At 45.5% G+C, this 25,274-nt stretch overlaps 1 protein-coding gene across 1 annotated transcript; it reads right to left on the reverse strand.

Moving 5' to 3' along the window:
- Positions 1 to 1,676: 1,676 nt before the first annotated feature.
- LOC115123073 (myotubularin-related protein 6-like) lies at positions 1,677 to 22,825 on the reverse strand. The gene is given in 15 exon segments (XM_065019285.1): positions 1,677 to 1,963; positions 1,965 to 2,233; positions 2,955 to 3,081; positions 3,642 to 3,776; positions 3,894 to 4,000; positions 4,081 to 4,224; positions 4,809 to 4,934; positions 5,806 to 5,915; positions 5,996 to 6,128; positions 6,225 to 6,359; positions 7,075 to 7,203; positions 7,346 to 7,503; positions 7,929 to 8,091; positions 11,302 to 11,421; positions 22,566 to 22,825. Coding segments are annotated over 15 exon segments (1,914 nt in total). The 5' UTR covers positions 22,590 to 22,825; the 3' UTR covers positions 1,677 to 1,929.
- Positions 22,826 to 25,274: the final 2,449 nt, after the last annotated feature.

The raw sequence follows: 25,274 nt of genomic DNA on the forward strand, positions 1-25,274 counted from the left end.
TTCTGAGGCTACGTTTTCCATGATCGCCTTATATGGCTGTGAATGCGACAGGAATCAACGGACTCTTTCTCTTGTTTCCCCAAGGTCTCTGCAGCATTGTGACGTATTTGTAGGCATATCATTGGAAGATTGACCATAAGAGACTACATTTACCAGGTGTCCCGCTAGGTGTCTGCGTGCCAATTGGTGCGCAAAAGTCAGGTCCCGGTATTTTTCCATTCAAATCTCAGAACAAACCAGGCTACAAGGACGGTGCTTTCAACGGAGAGAAATATGACAAACCACCTTCAGGATTGATTCAAACAACGTTTTCCATGTTTCAGTCAATATTATGGAGTTAATTCGGAAAAAAGTTCGACATGTAGGTGACTGAATTTTCGGTTAGTTTCGGTAGCCATATGCATAGTAACAAAAGGGAACGATATGTCCTACACAAGAATCTTTCAGGAAAAACTGGACATCTGCTATGTAACTGAGAGTCTCCTCATTGAAACATCTGAAGTTCTTCAAAGGTAAATTATTTTATTTGATTGCTTGGCTGGTTTTTGTGAATATGTTGCGTGCTAAATGCTAATGCTAACGCTAAGCTAGCTATCACCACTCTTACACAAATTAGTGATTTTCTCTGGTTCTAAAGCATATTTTGAAAATCTGAGACGACAGGATTGTTAAGAAAAGGATAAGCTTGAGAACAGGCATATTTATTTCGTTTCATTTGCGATTTTTAAAAATCGCTAATGATGCATTATGCTAATGAGCTTGAGGCTGTAGTAACGATACCGCATGCGGGATGGGGCGGACTAAGAGGTTAACTGCCTGTTCAGGGGCAGAACGACAGATTTGTACCTTGTCAGCTCGGGGGTTTGAACTCGCAACCTTCCGCTTACTAGTCCAACGCTCTAACCACTAGGCTACCCTGCCGACCCAAGAGGTCAGATGCACTATAATGACGGTCTTATTGACTGCTGTCACCACAGTGTGTTATAGTGACCACCTGCTGGATGTCAGGGAACGATGGCTGTTTTCATTCATTTAACATGGTCTGAAAACTGTCTAGAACTGTCTGAAAAATCTTGATGTGTCTCTCCTCTTAGAAACTGGGACCGATTGGTCAATAACTCTGATCGTATAAAGAAAGTCTGTCAAATCGGTCGCACACACACAGCCTCCTTGCTCTCTTGCTGACCCCGTGTGACCCCTCTAATGTTCCATGACCCCAGAGTTACCATGGAAATGACTTCAAAATGGGGTCATGACCTCATCCAGTCAGACAGAGGTAACCAATTGGATTATCCGATCAATGCAAGAGAACCAGTGGGATTATCTCATCAATGCCATGTCCGTGGCCGAATGTTGGACCTGATGCAGCAACCTTGACGTTCAGAATCCATCCTCATTCAGATTAAAGAGGAATCTTGCCATCCACATGTTAAAACAGAGTTATCCAACAGGTGTTCTGGCGTTGACAGAGGATGGAAGAGTTTTAGGACTAAAATCTGTACCTGGCTGTGGTCCCATTGGGAGGATCTCAATATTGAGAACATTAAATATGGGATGTTCACAAGGACTCGGCTCGGATCTGATGGTTTAAACATCAAGAGATCAGAGCAGACAGTCTGATGTTAGGAAGGGGTCATACAGTGCTTTAGTTACTGACTTGAATAATACATAGAACAAACGGTTTCATCTTCTCATTTATTCTCTTTAGAGCTTTTCATCATTCATAAAACAGCCTTTCTAAGTAGGGTAAATGCCATAGTGTCTCTTTCCACAGAGACGTACATTACAGGCATACAGTACACCCTCATAGGAATATGGCTGAACACAACACACACCCGTCCTTCAGTCACCGCATCGCTCAGTGTCTCCCCCCATCTCTCCCTCCATTCCAGTCCAATCTCTCCTCCTCCTCCAGTATCCCACAATGCCTCAGCATGTCATGTGGGCTACTCCAAACTCCAGCGGGCTCCACCTTATCCCCGTATGTCCCCTGCAGGTCTCCGTAGCTCTCCTTGCGCTCTGAGCCGCTGCTTCCCTCTACTGTCCGCTCTGTGTCACTGCAGCATTTGTTTGCCTCCTCTCCCACCTCCTCCTGATGCTGCGCCTCCTTAAGGCTGAGGGGGGCTGCCAGGATGAGGGAGTGGGGCCGTGTGTGGTTAAGGATGGTGCGTTGGTCTTTAGGGGGGGCCTGGGGGTCTGTGGTGGGGGGGCTGATGCCATGCTTCTGTAGTCTCTGGAGGAACAGAGAGAAGACAGGGTTAAATTAGGTTGTGAGAGAGAGGGTGAGAGCGCTAGAGAGAGGGGTGAGAGAGTGCTAGAGAGAGAGAGAGAGAGAGGGTGAGAGTGCTAGAGAGAGAGAGAGAGAGAGAGGGTGAGAGTGCTAGAGAGAGAGAGAGAGAGAGAGAGGGTGAGAGTGCTAGAGAGAGAGAGAGAGAGAGAGAGAGAGAGGGTGAGAGTGCTAGAGAGAGAGAGAGGGTGAGAGTGCTAGAGAGAGAGAGGGTGAGAGTGCTAGAGAGAGAGGGTGAGAGTGCTAGAGAGAGAGGGTGAGAGTGCTAGAGAGAGAGAGGGTGAGAGTGCTAGAGAGAGAGAGGGTGAGAGTGCTAGAGAGAGAGAGGGTGAGAGTGCTAGAGAGAGAGAGGGTGAGAGTGCTAGAGAGAGAGAGGGTGAGAGTGCTAGAGAGAGAGAGGGTGAGAGTGCTAGAGAGAGAGAGAGAGAGAGGGTGAGAGTGCTAGAGAGAGAGAGAGAGGGTGAGAGTGCTAGAGAGAGAGGGTGAGAGTGCTAGAGAGAGAGGGTGAGAGTGCTAGAGAGAGAGAGGGTGAGAGTGCTAGAGAGAGAGAGGGTGAGAGTGCTAGAGAGAGAGAGGGTGAGAGTGCTAGAGAGAGAGAGGGTGAGAGTGCTAGAGAGAGAGGGTGAGAGTGCTAGAGAGAGAGAGAGAGAACAAGGAGTGTACTCACAGCCTCCAGGTCTTTTATTGTGTCCTCCAGTTGGCGGTTGCTCTCTTTCAGGGTGAGAACGTTCTTCAGGACAGACTGACGGGGGTGCATGGAACGATCAAACTGGTGGTACATATTCCTCCAGAACCTGGCAGGGGGGTGAGAGAGTGAGAGAAATTAGGAACATTAAGGAGTAACATTCACGTGAGGTTGTAGGGCAGGGTTGATGAGAGAGATAGGAGGAGAAAGAGAAGAGAGAGAGAGAGGAGAAAGAGGAGAAAGAGAGAGGAGAAAGAGAGCAAGAGAAAGAGAGCAAGAGAAAGAGAGGAGAAAGAGAGCAGGAGAAAGAGAGCAGGAGAAAGAGAGCAGGAGAAAGAGAGCAGGAGAAAGAGAGCAGGAGAAAGAGAGCAGGAGAAAGAGAGAGAGGAGGAGAAAGAGAGGAGAGGAGTAACAAAGCTGAGGGAAGGACAGAGAAAGAGGACTAATGCTTAGGGTAGAGTGGATGAGATATGAGGAGAGAGAGAGAGCAGGAGAAAGAGAGAGGAGGAAGAGGAGAGAGGAGAAAAGAGAGAGGAGGAAGAGGAGAGAGGAGAAGAGTAACAAAGCTGAGGGAAAGACAGAGAAAGAGGACTAATGCTTAGGGTAGAGTGGATGAGATTGAAAGAGATGAGGAGAGAGAGCGAGATGAGGTAAACAACTAGATCTTACTTGAGGTGGCAGGGCAGGGTGGAGGGTTCTAGGACAGGGTGTGTCTCTGCGTAGGTGTGGCAGTAGGCGGGGTTTAGGTAGTTCTGCCCCTCACTCAACAGAAACGCCCACAGAGAGTGAGTCCTGTCTTTGAGTCTGGTGGGAGAAGAGAGTGCTTAATATGTATACTGTGTGTGTATTTGTGTGTGTGTGTGTTTGTGTGTGTGTGTGTGTGTGTGTGTGTGTGTGTGAATGCATGTGTATGTTACTCACTGCAGCTCTTCTCTCCGCCTCTGGTTGTTGGCCAGGAAGTTCCCGTACTGACAGGAGTGAACATGTTCATGGATCTGCAGCAGCAGCCACTCATTGAACTCAAACGCCTGAGGAAGAGTAGGCATCATCACCATCATCACTCATGGCTGCTATGTGGTATTCTGAGTATTCTGGCACACACACCTACCTGGGGGAACTGTTCTGTGAGCTGCCACACACACTCCAGGAACTGTGTGAAGACGGGGGACACCTCCTTGGGGTCACCATCCAACTGATCACATCTGTCTGCAAACTTGTGTCCAAATGAGATCCAGTCTTTCTCTATGAGGACCTGAACCAGAGAGAGAGAACAGAGTTTTTTATGGCCTGATATTCATTTTACCCATCTCTACAGGCATAGGGAAGTTGTGTTGTGTCCTACCATGAAGCCTTAGATGGTGTGGTAGTACACAGACCTACCATGAAGCCTTTGATGGTACGGAGGTACACAGACCTACCATTAAGTTGTTTATGGTACAGTAGTACACAGACCTACCATGAAGCCTTTGATGGTGTGGTAGTACACAGACCTACCATGAAGCCTTTGATGGTGTGGTAGTACACAGACCTACCATGAAGCCTTTGATGGTATGGAGGTACACAGACCTACCATGAAGCCTTTGATGGTGTGGTAGTACACAGACCTACCATGAAGCCTTTGATGGTGTGGTAGTACACAGACCTACCATGAAGCCTTTGATGGTATGGAGGTACACAGACCTACCATGAAGCCTTTGATGGTACGGAGGTACACAGACCTACCATGAAGCCTTTGATGGTACGGAGGTACACAGACCTACCATGAAGCCTTTGATGGTATGGAGGTACACAGACCTACCATGAAGCCTTTGATGGTACGGAGGTACACAGACCTACCATGAAGCCTTTGATGGTGCGGTAGTAGGGGTCCATGAGCAGAGCTCCCAGAGAGCAGACCTGGGCTGTCCGATCCCAGCCGTCTGAACAGTGGACCAACACACTGGCTCCTTCTACTGTTACTGCCTATGGAGGGAGGAGGGGAGAGAGGAGGAAAAGAGGTTTGTGACCTGTTACCACAAGAAAAGAGCAACCAGTGAAGAACAAACACCATTGTAAATACAACATATTAAGTTGATTTATTTTCCCTTTTGTACTTTAACTATTTGCACATTGTTATAACACTGTATATAGACATACTATGGAAGTGTGTTGAAATACTAAATTGTAATTATTTCGCCACTATGGCCTATTTATTGCCGTACCTCCCTTATCCTACCTCTTTTGCACACACTGTATATAGACTTTATATTGTATTATTGATTGTATGTTTGTTTATCCCATGTGTAACTCTGTGTTGTTGTTTGTGTCGAACTGCTTTGCTTTATCTTGGCCAGGTCACAGTTGTAAATGAGAAGTTGTTCTCAACTGGCCTACCTGGTTAAATAAAGGTGAAATAAATAAAAAAATATATTACATTTGAAATGTCTATTCCTTTGTAACTTTTGTGAGGGTAATGTTTACTGTTATTTTTTTATTATCTATTTCACTTGTTAACATATGTTTCCAAGGCCTATAAAGCCCCTTGAACTGAATTGTGAGAGTGAAAGGTTAACCACTTCCCTTGTCATTATCAAAACATGGAACAGATGTTGGATGCAGTCCAGGGAAGACATTCCAACATCAGTGGGACTAACTAAGAGCTGAAGGGGGCGGGACTAACTCGATCTGAAGAGCAGAAGGGGGCGGGACTAACTCGATCTGAAGAGCAGAAGGGGGCAGGACTAACTCGATCTGAAGAGCAGAAGGGGGCGGGACTAACTCGATCTGAAGAGCAGAAGGGGTGGGACTAACTAGATCTGAAGAGCAGAAGGGGATTGGAGGCCCAGGGCCTTACCTTGGTGAGGAAGATGGCTGCATCTACCACAGCTTTGACGTGTCGTAGCCAACCAGAGCTCTCCAAGCCCAGCAGGTAGTCATTCACTGACAGAGAACGAGTTCCCACCACTAAGAGAGAGAGAGAGGTAGAGGGAGTCTGAGTGTGTCTGTGCTGAGTGAGTGAGTGAGTGAGTTTGAGCGTAACTAACCTTCCAGTAGTTTCTGTAGGCTGGTCCTCATCACGTGGATGTTCTCGATCCCCACAAACTGAAAGCGGATGTTGGAGTAGTTATCTTCATTCTCATAGCCTTTACCAGCTGCTCTGTTGGCCATGGCATTCAACTGCAGAGAGGGAGGAAAATTAACACACACAGAGGGACTGAGAATGTCCACATACTTCTGTGGGAGGAGATAGCCAGCCATGTCGAGATTGGGTACCTTGGGCCTGGTATCCATGACGTAGACAAACCGGCTGTTGTGATTGGCTTTGCTGATGGCCTGCAGCATGCTCTCATCCTCCAGGCATCGCGCGCTAAACCCAGAGAGAGGCTGGCTGCACCGACACACCGCTGCCTGCAGGGGGCAGAGACGAGCATGCAGATTAGGCCACACATACCTGATGATGTTTTAGCGATTATATCACAGGAGGTTGGTGGCACTTTAATTGGGGAGGATGGGCTCGTGGTAATGACTGGAATGGAATCAGTGGAATGATATTAAATACATCAAACACCTGGTCTACAGAAGTGTGGTGCCTTTCCATTTGCTCCGCTCTGGACATTATTATGAGCCGTCCTCCCCTCAGCAGCCTCCACTGGGTTATATGTAGGTTTGGGATGTAGGTAAGATGTTAGGAGGACGCTGGGTAAGGGTTAGGAGGATGCTGGGTAAGGGTTAGGAGGATGCTGGGTAAGGTAAGGTTAGGAGGAAGCTGGGTAAGGTAAGGTTAGGAGGAAGCTGGGTAAGGTTTAGGAGGATGCTGGGTAAGGGTTAGGAGGATGCTGGGTACGGTAAGGGTTAGGAGGAATCTGGGTAAGGTAAGGGTTAGGAGGAATCTGGGTAAGGTAAGGGTTAGGAGGAATCTGGGTAAGGTAAGGGTTAGGAGGAATCTGGGTACGGTAAGGGTTAGGAGGAATCTGGGTAAGGTAAGGGTTAGGAGGAATCTGGGTAAGGTAAGGGTTAGGAGGAATCTGGGTAAGGTAAGGGTTAGGAGGAATCTGGGTAAGGGTTAGGCGGAAGCTGGGTAAGGTAAGGGTTAGGAGGAAGCTGGGTAAGGGTTAGGTGTTACCTTCTTCTCCTGGTAGAAGTATGTGAGGACAGGGAAGCGTCCTTTGCTCCTGAACTTGGAGCTGCCGACGATGATGGGCTTACTGGCTGTGATGGGCACATACAGGTCCCTGGGATAGGTCTCACATATCTACAACACAACCAGAGGGAATATTACCTAGGACAGGTTGTAAAACATCCAATCAATACTATTCCATTAGATCTGCAGAAACCAAAGGTTTGTTTCTGGACAGGGCCAACGCCTAACATTTACTATTGATAGACCCCCCCACCTTGTAGTTCCTGTTGACATCAGTGAGCTGCCATTGGTCGCAGGGGACGCCCATCCTCTCAAACTCTGCCCCCAGGTCAATGAGCTGCCAGCCCTCCTCCCTCTGCTGCTCGTTCTGCTTGGGGTTGTAAGAGAACGCATAGAGCTCCTCATAGGATACTAGGAAGGGAGAGAGAGATGGAGAAGAGAGGAGGAGGCAGAGAGGAGAGATGGAGAAGGGGGAGGGGAGAGAGGAGGGGTGGGAGAGAAGAGGGAAGAGGAAAGAGAGGGAGGGAGATGGGGAGGAGAAGGGAGAGAGAGATGGAGAAGAGAGGAGGAGGCAGAGAGGAGAGATGGAGAAGGGGGAGGGGAGAGAGGAGGGAAGGAGGGGTGGGAGAGAAGAGGGAAGAGGAAAGAGAGGGAGGGAGATGGAGAGGAGAAGGGGGAGGGAGAAAGGGGAGGGAATAGGACGAGAGGGAGGGAAGGAGAAGAGGGAGAGGAGAAGGGGAAGAGAGAGAGAAAATGTGAACATTCTTTTGAAACTTCACTTGACTCAAGCATCCTGCACACACTCAAAGACAGAGACCCAGACACACATTAGGTACCTGGTCGTAGCAGTCCGAGCAGTGAGCTGTAGATGTCGTGACAGTCTCTCTCTCTCTGGACCACAAAGTGGACCACTCTGAAGTTACGACACTGGATGACCAGGGGACAACCGCTGGTGGTCAACGACAGCTTCTCCACTGACCCGATGTGGTGGTGCAGGATCTGGAGGGGAACACAAAACAGACATGACACCTGATAGACTGATCATGACACATGGCCTATATACTGGACATTCAGTCTGATGTCATTTATACAGGTGGAAAATTATTTATTTTATTCTCTCGCTCTATTGAACACACACACACACACACACACACACAAAATCATCATATATATCTTTCTGTATGCCAGCAGTGTGTGAATGCATATTAGATAACCCACAACTCTATTGGGACTTTAATCCTGGGAAGTTATTCAATGCGCATTCATCAGCATAGTTAATCACTAGCAGAACGTTCCAGCACAGACGGAGGTGTGTGTGAGACAAGTGAGTGAAAGTGGTGTTGGGGGGAAAACATACAACATTATAAAATTCATGTACACAAACCAGAAATGTGCCGTTATTATGTGAAAAACAAAAACAGATTTCCTCAGTGCTGGGGGGGTGCAGCTTAAGCCCCACACTCATCAACACTTAACTACGAATTGACAAGGGCACTAGAACAGTCTGCAGCACCCGGCATCACCCTACTAGAATCTGAAGTCAAATGTCTACTGTTTGCTGATGATCTGGTGCTTCTGTCACCAAACAAGGAGGGCCTACAGCAGCACCTAGATCTTCTGAGCAGATTCTGCCAGACCTGGGCCCTGACAGTACATTTCAATAAGACCAAAATAATGGTGTTCCAAAAAAGGTCCAGTTGCCAGGACCACAAATACAAATTCCATCAAGACACTGTTGCCCTAAAGCACACAAACTATACATACCTTGGCCTAAACATCAGCGCCACAGGTAACTTCTACAAAGCTGTGAACGATCTGAGAGACAAGGCAAGAACGGCCTTCTATGCCATCAAAAGAAACATCCCAATTAGGATCTGGCTAAAAATACTTGAATCAGTTATAGAACCCATTGCCCTTCATGGTTGCAAGGTCTGGGGTCCGTTCACCAACCAAGAATTCACAAAATGGGACAAACACCAAATTGAGACTCTGCATGCAGAATTCTGCAAAAATATCCTCAGTGTACAACGTAAAACACCAAATAATGCACGCAGAGCAGAATTAGGCCGATACCCACTAATTATCCAAATCCAGAAAAGAGACACTAAATTCTACAATCAACTAAAAGGAAGCGATTCCCAAACCTTTGTCGGGTTCTAAATGAACCTATTAAAACTCACGGAGGCTTAATAAAGCTCAAAACAAGTTTATTCACCCATTGGGTCGATACCGCTGCATAACATTCACACAAGCACTGATATTTAACCCTTTCTCCTAGGCTGAGTCTCCTCCTCCACATCTGTACAAGCACTGATATTTAACCCTTTCTCCTAGGCTGAGTCTCCTCCTCCACATCTGTACAAGCACTGATATTTAACCCTTTCTCCTAGGCTGAGTCTCCTCCTCCACATCTGTACAAGCACTGATATTTAACCCTTTCTCCTAGGCGGAGTCTCCTCCTCCACATCTGTACAAGCACTGATATTTAACCCTTTCTCCTAGGCTGAGTCTCCTCCTCCACATCTGTACAAGCACTGTTATTTAACCCTTTCTCCTAGGCGGAGTCTCCTCCTCCACATCTGTACAAGCACTGATATTTAACCCTTCTCCTAGGCGGAGTCTCCTCCTCCACATCTGTACAAGCACTGATATTTAACCCTTTCTCCTAGGCTGAGTCTCCTCCTCCACATCTGTACAAGCACTGATATTTAACCCTTTCTCCTAGGCGGAGTCTCCTCCTCCACAACCGAACAGCCAAGCACTGATATTTAACCCTTTCTCCTAGGCTGAGTCTCCTCCTCCACATCTGTACAAGCACTGATATGTAACCCTTTCTCCTAGGCTGTCAGTCTCCTCCTCCACATCTGTACAAGCACTGATATTTAACCCTTTCTCCTAGGCAGGAAACATTCCTCCTCCACATCTGTACAAGCACTGATATTTAACCCTTTCTCCATATCCAGGAGTCTCCTCCTCTCAGTAACAATCCAGACAGAACCAATGCATCTCTCAGTAACTTGACATAACCTTATCGTGAGATCTGTTCTTCCTCACTTCATCTGACCTGACCTCTACCCCAAAGTGCTCACTCCTCCCCAACTCACAGCTGTCATGTTGACTCGTACCAGACTGTCTTTTCACCTCCTGTAGGATCACTGATGGCTAACAATAACATATCCAGACAGAACGTAAACATTCCCCTCTCAGTAACATATCCAGACAGAACGTAAACATTCCCCTCTCAGTAACATATCCAGACAGAACGTAAACATTCCCCTCTCAGTAACATATCCAGACAGAACGTAAACATTCCCCTCTCAGTAACATATCCAGACAGAACGTAAATGTTATACGTTTACCTCTCAGTAACATATCCAGACAGAACGTAAACATTCCCCTCTCAGTAACATATCCAGACAGAACGTAAACATTCCCCTCTCAGTAACATATCCAGACAGAACGTAAACATTCCCCTCTCAGTAACATATCCAGACAGAACGTAAATGTTATACGTTTCCCTCTCAGTAACATGAATAAGTATATTTCATATTTTTTGACTGACCCAAACTTAAGGAAAGCTTTGACTATGTTCAGACTCAGAGAGCATAGCCTTGCTATTGAGAAAGGCCGTCGTAGGCAGACCTGGCTCTCAAGAGAAGACAGGCTATGTGCACACTGCCCACAAAATGAGGTGGAAATTGAGCTGCACTTCTTAACCTCCTGCCAAATGTATGACAATATTAGAGACACATATTTCTCTCAGATTACACAGACCCACAAATAATTAGAAAACAAATCCAAGCTTGATAAACTCCCATATCTGTTAAGTGAAATACGACAGTGTGCCATCACAGCAGCAAGATGTGTGACCTGTTGCCACAAGAAAAGGCCAACCAGTGAAGAACACTTCCCTTTCCACCTAGCCCTGTCAACAGGTTACTAAGGCGACGGGAGACAAGGCTGGGCCGGCAGGTTATTGTAGCAACAGTTGTCTCGTGAGGAGGCTGAACCCGGTTGCCACGGTGTCTCAACAGTAATTGTCTTTCACCGCTAGACAGACAACAATACACCCACACAATGAAACACCCATGTATCAAAGTACACTGTAGTGTAGATGTGTGTGTCAAGCAGGAGTTAAAGGAAGTGCTACATTCTGAACTCAGAGCTCTGTGTGAGATAAGGTGTGTTCTGAATACCAGTCCTTCTCACCCAGATCTCCTGGGCGACGTCGGCATTGCTCTCCACGAAGATGAGGTGTGTAGCCGTCAGGTGCAGCGTCCCGCTGGTCGACTTGTTACTGAAACGGTCCAACAGACGCACCTGCTCCACCTGCACAAGTACACACACAGGTAAACAACAGTTAGAACCCAGGTAAACAATGACCCCCACACACACACACAGGTAAACAACAGTTAGAACCCAGGTAAACAATGACCCCTACCCACACACAGGTAAACAACAGTTAGAACCCAGGTAAACAATGACCCCCACCCACACACAGGTAAACAACAGTTAGAACCCAGGTAAACAATGACCCCTACCCACACACAGGTAAACAACAGTTAGAACATTTACATTTACATTTACATTTAAGTCATTTAGCAGACGCTCTTATCCAGAGCGACTTACAAATTGGTGCTTTCACCTTATGACATCCAGTGGAACAGCCACTTTACAATAGTGCATCTAGGTCTTTTAAGGGGGGAGAAGGATTACTTTATCCTATCCTAGGTATTCCTTAAAGAGGTGGGGTTTCAGGTGTCTCCGGAAGGTGGTGATTGACTCCGCTGTCCTGGCGTCGTGAGGGAGTTTGTTCCACCATTGGGGGGCCAGAGCAGCGAACAGTTTTGACTGGGCTGAGCGGGAACTGTACTTCCTCAGTGGTAGGGAGGCGAGCAGGCCAGAGGTGGATGAACGCAGTGCCCTTGTTTGGGTGTAGGGCCTGATCAGAGCCTGGAGGTACTGAGGTGCCGTTCCCCTCACAGCTCCGTAGGCAAGCACCATGGTCTTGTAGCGGATGCGAGCTTCAACTGGAAGCCAGTGGAGAGAGCGGAGGAGCGGGGGTGACGTGAGAGAACTTGGGAAGGTTGAACACCAGACGGGCTGCGGCGTTCTGGATGAGTTGTAGGGTTTAATGGCACAGGCAGGGAGCCCAGCCAACAGCGAGTTGCAGTAATCCAGACGGGAGATGACAAATGCCTGGATTAGGACCTGCGCCGCTTCCTGTGTGAGGCAGGGTCGTACTCTGCGGATGTTGTAGAGCATGAACCTACAGGAACGGGCCACCGCCTTGATGTTATTTGAGAACGACAGGGTGTTGTCCAGGATCACGCCAAGGTTCTTAGCGCTCTGGGACGAGGACACAATGGAGTTGTCAACCGTGATGGCGAGATCATGGAACGGGCAGTCCTTCCCCGGGAGGAAGAGCAGCTCCGTCTTGCCGAGGTTCAGCTTGAGGTGATGATCCGTCATCCACACTGATATGTCTGCCAGACATGCAGAGATGCGATAGAACCCAGGTAAACAATGACCCCTACCCACACACAGGTAAACAACAGTTAGAACCCAGGTAAACAATGACCCCTATCCACACACAGGTAAACAACAGTTAGAACCCAGGTAAACAATGACCCCTACCCACACACAGGTAAACAACAGTTAGAACCCAGGTAAACAATGACCCCTACCCACACACAGGTAAACAACAGTTAGAACCCAGGTAAACAATGACCCCCACCCACACACAGGTAAACAACAGTTAGAACCCAGGTAAACAATGACCCCTACCCACACACAGGTAAACAAGTTAGAACCAAGGTAAACAATGACCCCTACCCACACACAGGTAAACAACAGTTAGAACCCAGGTAAACAATGACCCCTACCCACACACAGGTAAACAACAGTTAGAACCCAGGTAAACAATGACCCCCACCCACACACAAGTAAACAACAGTTAGAACCCAGGTAAACAATGACCCCTACCCACACACAGGTAAACAACAGTTAGAACCCAGGTAAACAATGACCCCCACCCCACACACACACACACACACAGAAATGAAATAGGATACGCAGCTGTCGATCTATATAGATGTGTCAGACACAGTACTTGTTGTCAGTTATACAACAAGCAGAGCATTAGCCACTTAGCTAGAAAGAAAGGCTGGCAATTATAATTACAGCTGTATATATAGAAGAGCTCTGGAGTGGCTGTGACTTGCATGTCATTTGTTACTGGAGTGGCTGTGACTTGCATGTCATTTGTTACTGGAGTGGCTGTGACTGGCATGTCATTTGTTACTGGAGTGGCTGTGACTTGCATGTCATTTGTTACTGGAGTGGCTGTGACTTGCATGTCATTTGTTACTGGAGTGGCTGTGACTTGCATGTCATTTGTTACTGGAGTGGCTGTGACTTGCATGTCATTTGTTACTGGAATTTCAATAAACTTCCCTCAGCTCATCTCAGCTCCCACACATGAACACACTGTTAATCTCTCCCTCTCTCCCTCCTCTCTCCCTCAATCACTGTTAATCTCTCCCTCTCTCCCTCTCCTCCTCCTCCTCTCTCACTGTTAATCTCTCCCTCTCCTCCTCTCTCCCTCTCTCCTCCTCTCTCACTGTTAATCTCTCCCTCTCTCCTCCTCTCTCACTGTTAATCTCTCCCTCTCCTCCTCTCTCCCTCTCCTCCTCCTCCTCTCACTGTTAATCTCTCCCTCTCTCCTCCTCCTCTCTCACTGTTAATCTCTCCCTCTCCTCCTCTCTCCCTCTCTCCTCCTCTCTCACTGTTAATCTCTCCCTCTCTCCTCCTCTCTCACTGTTAATCTCTCCCCTCTCCTCCTCTCTCCCTCTCTCTCTCCTCCTCTCTCACCTCTCAATCTCTCCCTCTCCTCTCTCCCTCCCTCTCTCACTGTTAATCTCTCCCCTCTCCTCCTCTCTCCTCTCAATCTCTCCCCTCTCCTCCTCTCTCCCTCCCTCTCTCCTCTCCTCCTCCTCTCTCACTGTTAATCTCTCCCTCTCCTCCTCCTCTCTCACTGTTAATCTCTCCCTCTCCTCCTCCTCTCTCACTGTTAATCTCTCCCTCTCCTCCTCTCTCCCTCTCAATCTCTCCCTCTCCTCCTCTCTCCCTCCCTCTCTCACTGTTAATCTCTCCCTCTCCTCCTCCTCTCTCACTGTTAATCTCTCCCTCTCCTCCTCTCTCCCCTCTCCTCCTCTCTCACTCTCTCCCTCTCCTCCTCCTCTCTCACTGTTAATCTCTCCCTCTCCTCCTCCTCTCTCACTGTTAATCTCTCCCTCTCTCCCTCTCTCCCTCTCTCCTCCTCTCTCACTGTTAATCTCTCCCTCTCCCTCTCTCCTCCTCTCTCCCTCCTCTCTCACTGTTAATCTCTCCCTCTCTCCCTCATCTCTCCTCCTCCTCTCTCACTGTTAATCTCTCCCTCTCTCCTCCTCTCTCACTGTTAATCTCTCCCTCTCTCCCTCCTCTCTCCCTCTCTCACTGTTAATCTCTCCCTCTCCTCCTCTCTCCCTCTCTCCCTCGATCACTGTTAATCTCTCCCTCTCCTCTCCCTCTCTCCCTCTCTCCCTCCTCTCTCACTGTTAATCTCTCCCTCTCCTCCTCCTCTCTCACTGTTAATCTCTCCCTCTCTCACTGTTAATCTCTCCCTCTCTTCTCCTCTCTCACTGTTAATCTCTCCCTCTCCTCCTCTCTCCCTCTCCTCCTCCTCTCTCACTGTTAATCTCTCCCTCTCCTCCTCTCTCCCTCTCCTCCTCCTCTCTCACTGTTAATCTCTCCCTCTCTCCCTCGATCACTGTTAATCTCTCCCTCTCCTCCTCCTCGCTCACTGTTAATCTCTCCCTCTCTCCCTCCTCTCTCCTCCTCCTCTCTCACTGTTAATTTCTCCCTCTCCCTCTCCTCCTCCTCGCTCACTGTTAATCTCTCCCTCTCCTCCTCTCTCCCTCTCCTCCTCCTCTCTCACTGTTAATCTCTCCCTCTCTCCCTCGATCACTGTTAATCTCTCCCTCTCTCCCTCTCCTCCTCCTCTCTCACTGTTAATCTCTCCCTCTCTCCTCCTCCTCTCTCACTGTTAATCTCTCCCTCTCCTCCTCTCTCCCTCTCCTCCTCCTCCTCTCACTGTTAATCTCTCCCTCTCTCCTCCTCCTCTCTCACTGTTAATCTCTCCCTCTCCTCCTCTCTCCCTCTCCTCCTCCTCCTCTCACTGTTAATCTCTCCCTCTCTCCCTCCTCTCTCCCTCGATCACTGTTAATCTCTCCCTCTCTCCCTTTCCTCCTCTCTCCCTCGTTCACTCAAACACATAGATCCAAGAAAAAAATTAACTGTCCCTATTTTTCATTTATTTAACTAGGCAAGTCAATTAAGAACAAATTCTTATTTACAATGACGGCAAAAGGCCCCCTGTGGGGATGGGGAATGAGATAACATTATTTGTTTAAGTAAGACAAAATGGACAACACAGACCGAAGATACTGGCAACAGCACAAATACAACAGCAAACAAACAGTGGCTGTGTGTGTGTGGTGTGTGGTGTGTGTGTGTGTGTGTGGTGTGTGTGTGTAAAGTAAAACATGCTTCCTTACGCAAGACAACACAAACTAGTGACATCAGGTGACAACTACATGTCTCAACAACCTGTTCCTCTATTTGTCCTTTGTCCTCCTCCAGGGATACCAGGACCTGTAGTTGTAGGTTGGCTGGGAGGGAATTCCAGACCAGGGGGCTGAGTAATGAAAGGACCTGTAGTTGTAGGTTGGCTGGGAGGGAATTCCAGACCAGGGGGCTGAGTAATGAAAGGACCTGTAGTTGTAGGTTGGCTGGGAGGGAATTCCAGACCAGGGGGCTGAGTAATGAAAGGACCTGTAGTTGTAGGTTGGCTGGGAGGGAATTCCAGACCAGAGGGCCAAGTAATGAATGGACCTGTAGTTGTAGGTTGGCTGGGAGGGAATTCCAGACTGAGTAATGAAAGGACCTCTCTCCATGCTCTGGTAACATTTTCGGGACAGTTAGCATGAGATCTGAGCTTGTATGGCTTTTCATTTCGAGCGAGAAGAGAGAATAGATACAATGGCAGTTTTAAAAAATAAGAATGTAGCAGTGTTTGAGCCTGCGTGATGCTAGTGATGTCCACCCGACAGCATTGTAGAGATCACAGCTGTGAGTTCGACGTCTCTGACTGGTGACAAACGAAGGGGCTACATGATACACAGAGTCAAGAGCCTGCAGCGTAGAGCTGGAGACTCGTACATAAATAGTCTCACCATAGTCTAACACAGAGAGGAAAAGTACAACGAATCAACTCCTTTCAAGCAGTAAAGGAAAAAACGAGCCTTGTGCTGGTAATAAAACCCAATACACAGCTTGTTCCTGACAAGGTTCTCTAAGTGGCTAGTGAAGCTCAACTTCTCATCCGCCTAAACTCAGATTGTTGAATGGTTTTGACTTGCTCCATGGAATGTCCTTCCAATGTAGTAATTTCATGGTTTTAGTATTGGAAAATACCTACTACCACGTCCTCGTTAACACTGCCACAGCTTTAACATCAGCAGAACATTGAGTCAGTGGGACCAGGGTAGTACTTATTCATCTTGTAACCAGTCAAACTTAACTCTGTACCCTTTTGTCTTCACACCCTGTAGGTTATGTCTCACCTTAATGACATCATTTAGAACCCTTGACTGAATATAGACAAATAGCCTATTCTCTCTCTTTGAAAAGGTCTCTCTCTGTCTCCCAGCAACCAGCGTGGCGCTAGGCAACTCCACAGGATGGCGATCAGTCAACTCAGTCAAGGACTGGCAGAAAACAGAAGAACAGGAAGTGTGTGTGTGTGTGTGTGTGTGTGTGTGTGTGTGTGTGTGTGTGTGTGTGTAGGCTAAAGGAGATGGAAAAAAGAGGATGAGGAAAGAAATGGCCTGAAGTCAAGCTGATGACTCGGTCTGTTCTGTTTACCATTTATCCTAAGTACATTGCCGTCCCAATTTAATACATTATATTTCCTCGCTCCGGTCCGGATATTTGCATGATCCACTTGAGTGCAACCATGAACCAAATATCAGGGGTTGACTGTCTGTGTGCTTTAAGAGATCAAACAGGGTTCTGGGGGCAGAGTCCAAAATACCACAGATGCGAAACACCCCTGCAGACAACCCCTCCCACCCTTTCACCTGAACAAAACAACCACACCCTAGGAGAGTCAGTTCTGACAGACATACTTCTTTGTTTTGTTCAGGTGAAAGGGTGGGTGTGGTTGCCTGCAGGTGTCCCCTGACTGCAGTCTGTTGGGGACTGCCCCCAGGATCATGTTGTACAGACTATTCCCTACAACACTGCAACTGCAGCACCCAGAATAGTTTCTGCTATTGAAATCACATTGGGGGCATACATTTGACCTTGGAACATGTTTAAAAACCCAAATGTAATGCAAATGTCACTTAAATATGAATCATTGACCCGGAAGTACTTTTTTTTTTATAGAGTTGCTGAAAAATGACCCTCCAAAAAGGACTGAGTTGGCTCTTCAATCCGGATTTTTATTAAGCTACACCCACATGAAAGCTTTGAGCCTGAGAAAACTGTGGTTGTCACTCAATACAGCATGAAGAAAATACTGTCAACTTTGCTTTGTCATGGAGGACTAATTGGGCTCATTGACTCCAGTTGAAAAATAAATGCCGTGTTCATGGAATGGCCTGCTGTGAGCACGACTGAACAGAGCTATTTACATGTGTAAAATGAAGGTCATATGCTGCATTTGCTGTAGGCCTATTGTTTACCTTTAGGTTGGTGACACTTCGATATCTTGATAATCTGCAGCTGTTTGAAGGACAATGGTGGCCCCATGATCGGTCACACTAAATGCATTACCAGGAAACATGCAAGATAGTCTAATAAATGTAATATTGTGTTTGAGCCCAGGAGGACAAACAGAAACACGAGGCGGCTCGCTACAAAAACAGGTCACTGGCACATCACACAGTTATTAAGCGCCATAGTGAGAGACAACCGAGCGTAAACCAAGAAGTTCATCTCCACTGAGTTACATGATAAAGTGTGTAAATTATCTATGTCCACAGTGGATTCACCGAGTCGCTCTCCCCTGTTCTGAATCACCCCCCAAAACGCAAGCCTAATAGACAATTCAACTCATTTTAAAGACCATCCTATAGACCATTCTAAAGACCATCCTACAGACCATTCTACAGGCCATCCTAAAGACCATTCTACAGACCATCCTATTACAGGCTACATTCGCACTGAGCTAAAGGATAGAGCTGCTGCTTCCGGGACTATAACCCGGAAGCTTATAAGAAATCCTGTTATGCCCTCCGACGAACCATCAAACAGGCAAAGCTTCAATACAGGACAAAGATCAAATCGTACTACACCAGCTCTGACATGCGTTGGATATGGCAGGGCTTGCAAACCATTACAGACTACAAAGGGAAGCACAGCCGCGAGCTGCCCAGTGACATGAGCCTACCAGACAAGCTAAATAACTTCTGTGCTCGCTTCGAGGCAAGCAACACTGGGGCATGCATGAGAGCATCAGCTATCCTGGACGACTGTGTGATCACACTCTCCGCAGCCGATGTGAGTAAGACCTTTAAACAGGTCAACATTCACAAGGCCGCAGGGTCAGACAGATTACCAGGACGTGTACTGCAAGCATGCGCTGACCAAATGGCAAGTGTCTTCACTGACATTTTCAACCTGTCCCTGACTGAGTCTGTAATACCAACATGTTTCAAACAGACCACCATTGTCCCTGTGCCCAAGAACACGAAGGTAACCTGCCTAAATAGCAACCGACCCGTAGCACTCAAGTCTGTAGCCATGAAATGCTTTGAAAGGCTGGTCATGGCTCACATCAACACCATTATAACAGAAACCCTAGACCCACTCCAATTTGCATACCGCACCAACAGATCCACAGATGATGTAATCTCTATTACACTACACACTGTCCTTTCCCATCGGGACAAAAGGAACACCTATGTGAGAATGCTGTTCATTGACTACAGCTCAGCGTTCAACACCATAGCGCCCTCTAAGCTCATCAATAAGCTAAGGACCCTGGGACTAAACACCTCCCTCTGGAAATGGATCATGAACTTCCTGAAGGACCGCTCGCAGGTGGTAAGGGTAGGTAACACAGCCGCCAAGCTGATCCTCAACAAGGGGCCCCTCAGGGGCCCCTCCTGTACTCCCTGTTCACTCATGACTGCAGGGCCAGGCACGACTTCAACACCATCATTAAGTTTGCTGATGACAACAGTGGTAGGCCTGATCACCGACAACGATGGGACAGCCTATAGGGAGGTCAGATACCTGACCGTGTGGTGCAAGGACAACAACCTCTCCCTCAACGTGATCAAGACAAAGGAGATGATTGTGGACTACTGGAAAAAGAGGACTGAACACGCCCCCATCCCATCGACGGGGCTGTAGTGGAGAAGGTTGAGAGCTTCAAGTTCCTTGGCGTCCACATCACCAACAAACTAACATGGTCCAAGCTAGAGGTCGACCGATTATGATTTTTCAACGCCGATACAGATTATGGAAATAATGACAATTACAACAATACCGAATGAACACTTATTTTAACTTAATACAATCAATAAATAATAATAATAATAAAATCAATAAAAATCCATTTAGCCTCAAATAAATAATGAAACATGTTCAATTTGGTTTAAATAATGTAAAAACAAAGTGTTGGAGAAGAAAGTAAAAGTGCAATATGTGCCATGTAAGAAAGCTAACGTTTAAGTTCCTTGCTCAGAACATGAGAACATATGAAAGCTGGTGGTTCCTTTTAACATGAGTCTTCAATATTCCCAGGTAAGAAGTTTTAGGTTGTAGTTATTATAGGACTCTCTCTATACCATTTGTATTTCATTGACTATTGGATGTTCTTACAGGCACTTTAGTATTGCCAGTGTAAGAGTATAGCTTCCGTCCCTCTCCTCGCCCCTACCTGGGCTCAAACCAGGAACACATCGACAACAGCCACCCTCGAAGCATCGCTACTCATCGCTCCACAAAATCCGCGGCCCTTGCGGAGCAAGGGGAACAACTATTCCAAGTCTCAGAGCGAGTGACGTTTGAAACGCTATTAGCGCGCGCCCCGCTAACTAGCTAGCCATTTCACATCGGTTACACCAGCCTAATCTTGGGAGTTGATAGGCTTGAAGTCAGCGCAATGGAAGAGCTGCTGGCAAAACGCACGAAAGTGCTGTTTGAATGAATGCTTACGAGCCTGCTGGTGCCCACCATGGCTCAGTCAGACTGCTCTATCAAATCATAGACGTAATTGTAACATAATAACACACAGAAATATGAGCCTTAGGTCATTAATATGGTCGAATCTGGAAACTATCATCTCGAGGAAAAAAAAAGTTTATTATTTCAGTGAAATACAGAACAGTTCCGTATTTTATCTAACGGGTGGCATCCATAAGTCTAAATATTCTTGTTACATTGCACAACCTTCAATGTTATGTCATAATTACGTAAAATTCTGGCAAATTAGTTCGTAACGAGCCAGGCAGCCCAAACTGTTGCATATACCCTGACTCTGCGTGCAATGAACGCAAGAGAAGCGACACAATTTCACCTGGTTAATATTGCCTGCTAACCTGGATTTCTTTTAGCTAAATATGTAGGTTTAACAATATGTAATTCTGTGTATTGATTTTAAGAAAGGCATTGATGTTTATGGTTAGGTACAGTTGTGCAACGATTGTGCTTTTTTCGCAAATGCACTTTTGTTAAATCATCCCCCGTTTGGCGAAGTTGGCTGTCTTTGTTAGGAAGAAATAGTCTTCACAGTTTGCAACGAGCCAGACGGCCCAAACTGCTGCATATAACGTTACCCTGACTCTGTTGCAAGAGAAGTGACACAATTTACCTAGTTAAAAGATGTTAGCAGGCAATATTAACTACATATGCAGGTTTAAAAATATATACTTGTGTATTGATTTTAAGAAAGGCATTGATGTTTATGGTTACACGTTGGAGCAACAAGTTATTTTTCGCGAATGCGCACCGCAACGATTATATGCAATGCAGGACACGCTAGATAAACTACTAATATCATCAACCATGTGTAGTTAACTAGTGATTATGATTGATTGATTGTTTTTTATAAGATAAGTTTAATGCTAGCTAGCAACTTACTGCATTCGCGTAACAAGCAGGCTCCTCGTGGAGTGCAATATAAGGCAGGTGGTTATAGTGTTGGACTAGTTAACCTGTGAGGTTGCAAGATTGAATCCTCAAGCCATAAAACTCCTGAACAGCTTATCAAATGGCTACGCAGACTATTTGCATTGTGCTACCCCCCCCCCTTCTACTCTCTGTCATTATCTATGCCTAGTCACTTTAATAACTCTACCTTCATGTACATATTACCTCAGTTACCCACATTGACTCTGTACCAGTACCCCCTGTATATAGCACCTGTTTTTTACTGCTGCTCTTTAATTATCTGTCATTCTTATCTCTTCTTTTTAAACTGCATTGTTGGTTAAGGGCTTGTAAGTAAGCATTTCACTGTTGTATTCGGCGCATGTGACAAATAACGTTGTAGACTACACCACTGCTGTCATCCTTAAGTGTTTGTTCAAATTGGATAATCTTTGGATGCCGACAGCAGTCACACCATTGGAAGACACAGCTTGGACAGTAGCCCACAAAACCCTAATCCTGCTCTTTTCCCGCAATCCATCAAACACATTTGGTGTCTCATCATAGTGGTCTCTGACTTGAGGTCAGACTCGCTCAGGTGGAACAAATTTAAACTTGCGCCTTTTTCCAATGCTGATTTGAATGTCATTTGTAATATTCATGTGTGTAAACATACTGAATGATAATTGGATGCATTTTACCACCGTATCATACTGTGCTATGATTGGTTAAGACCACCCAGATGGTTAGGTCATGGGCAATTGATCATGGTTGGAGATACGTGAACATGCAAGTTATAGCTAGCTAATACAGACCTACGTTAAGAAATATCCTGTAGTACTGCATTTTATCATTTTGTACAAAGCGTGCAAAACAAGACATCATTGACAACAGATTACTATAATTTGTGTTCTTCCGCATCCTTTATGAATTTAAAAGTAATCCTCTAGCTTTATAAGAGTATTAGTAATCAGATTACAATATCTTGCTGGTAACGTAACTGATTCGTTTATAAGAAAATGTAATCCCTTACATGTACCGGATTACATTGCTCCCCAACCCTGAACACACATTAGAAAGCAGGCTGGCTAACTAGCCACTCCTGCAACATTATCCTATATCTATTTGGACACCACTGTCAACGCACCATTCGTTATTGCATAGCAAGTCATTATTGTTAGCTTGCTAACTACATAGCATGCATTTTAAATGTTTTTGCTGGGTGGTAGAAAATAGCTACGCAAGTTAGTTAACGTTAGCTTTCTTACCTTTGGCGTTCGGATATGTTCCATTTCGCTGACAGCTGTCAGTGCAAGCAACGATATAAACAGTTGACCGGTGATATGATTCGCACATCGACTATCAAGGTGCGGCAAGCTGATGTTATTTGATTGCTTTTTTTACTTGCTACCGGCATTCGTTGAGCGTTCACGATTGTGTATGTTTTCAGTAGATGTTATAGCTATCGGCTCTTCACAGCACTTCCTGCTTGGACGTACTTCTCCGCTACGGACTACAACCACACCAGGCATTATGGGACATTAAGTTTCTAACCAGTAATTAGCAATGCCGCGTTCACAACAACTGAGAACTCGGAAAACTCTGACTTCCGACATCAGTATGCATCCAACACGGAATTCTAACTTTTTTAAATTCTTTTTTAAAAATTAACAACAAATCAATACATGAGGGAACACAAGCATACATATATTACAAACAATGGACAATCGAGCTAGGGGGTACAATATCACATTACAATTACACAAGGACCTTAAGGGACATACATATACTTAGAATTCTTAACAGCTTTTTTTTGTTAGTAGAGCATTTAACCGTCTTAAAATACAGTTAAATTTATTTTTTTGTAGGGTACGAAAATGTGGTTTTCTGTTTGTAAATTTACATTTGTGTATATGAAATTTGGCCAAAAGAATAATGAAATTAATTACATAAAAATGTTTCAGCTTATTTCTATTGTATGTAAAGAATCCAAACAGTACATCTCTCCACAATAATGTACAATCTTCATAAATGTGTTCAATTATAAACCTACTGATGTCTTGCCACAGTTTTCTTACATGCATACAATGCCAAAAAAATATGTTTTCCTTAAACTTCTTCATATAGTGGTTGGCAGGATAATATTTATGAATAATTTTAAAGGAAACTTCCTTAATTTTGTTAACATGTAGGTATGTGTGTGGCAATATCCAAACTTTTTTCCAACAGATATTATCAATAAATCCATTCCAATAAGGCATGACATAAGGTATAGATACAACATCCTGCTGAAACAAGGTTCGTATCGCTCTGTTGTTGAATGGACCAAAAGAGAAACAAATCTTTCCTATGGATGAGTCAACAGGGTCAACAGAAGGTAGCCTCTGAGGGTCAGGTCTTGACACGTTCCTGAATAATAGAGCAAAACCTGAAGGAATGGCATCTAAAACAATTGCAAAATCTTTAGGTGTTACAGGGACCTTGTAAAGTGATAAGAATTCCTTATAACTGAGTAAAAGACCCTCTGCATTTACCAGTTGGCTCACCAATAGGATATTATTTTGGAACCAAAATTCTAAAAACAAATAAGTATTTTTATACAATATATCCTTATTATTCCATATAAAATATCTTTGTGGAGAAAAATTGTGTTTATAACATGAAAACCTGACGATGAAAAGCAGAAAGTTTCACTGGAACTCTGTCAATATTATAATTGCAAAACAACATGAAGTTAAGGCCACCAAAAGTAAAGAAGACATGATGAGGAATAATAACTTAATTGAGGAAAATAAGAACAATCCGAAATTACTTTTTGATACTGTCGCAAAGCTAACTAAAAAGCAGCATTCCCCAAGAGAGGATGACTTTCACTTTAGCAGTGATAAATTCATGAACTTCTTTGAGGAAAAGATTATGATTATTAGCAAATTACGGACTCCTCTTTAAACCTGCGTATTCCTCCAAACCTCAGTTGTCCTGAGTCTGCACAACTCTGCCAGGACCTAGGATCAAGAGAGACGCTCAAGTCTTTTAGTACTATATCTCTTGACACAATGATGAAAATAATCATGGCCTCTAAACCTTCAAGCTGCATACTGGACCCTATTCCAACTAAACTACTGAAAGAGCTGCTTCCTGTGCTTGGCCCTCCTATGTTGAACATAATAAACGGCTCTCTATCCACTGGATGTGTACCAAACTCACTAAAAGTGGCAGTAATAAAGCCTCTCTTGAAAAAGCCAAACCTTGACCCAGAAAATATAAAAAACTATCGGCCTATATCGAATCTTCCATTCCTCTCAAAAATTTTAGAGAAGGCTGTTGCGCAGCAACTCACTGCCTTCCTGAAGACAAACAATGTATACTAAATGCTTCAGTCTGGTTTTAGACCCCATCATAGCACTGAGACGGCACTTGTGAAGATGGTAAATTACATTTTAATGGCATCGGACCGAGGCTCTGCATCTGTCCTCGTGCTCCTAGACCTTAGTGCTGCTTTTGATACCATCGATCACCACATTCTTTTGGAGAGATTGGAAACCCAAATTGGTCTACACGGACATGTTCTGGCCTGGTTTAGATCTTATCTGTCAGAAAGATATCAGTTTGTCTCTGTGAATGGTTTGTCCTCTGACAAATCAACTGTAAATTTCGGTGTTCCTCAAGGTTCTGTTTTAGGACCACTATTGTTTTCACGATATATTTTACCTCTTGGGGATGTTATTCGAAAACATAATGTAAACTTTCACTGCTATGCGGATGACACACAGCTGTACATTTCAATGAAACATGGTGAAGCCCCAAAATTGCCCTCGCTAGAAGCATGTGTTTCAGACATAAGGAAGTGGATGGCTGCAAACTTTCTACTATTAAACTCGGACAAAACAGAGATGCTTGTTCTAGGTCCCAGAAACAAAGAGATCTTCTGTTGAATCTGACAATTAATCTTAATGGTTGTACAGTCGTCTCAAATA

This window comes from Oncorhynchus nerka, linkage group LG6 (genome assembly GCF_034236695.1).
Source record: "Oncorhynchus nerka isolate Pitt River linkage group LG6, Oner_Uvic_2.0, whole genome shotgun sequence".
NCBI lineage: Eukaryota > Metazoa > Chordata > Actinopteri > Salmoniformes > Salmonidae > Oncorhynchus > Oncorhynchus nerka.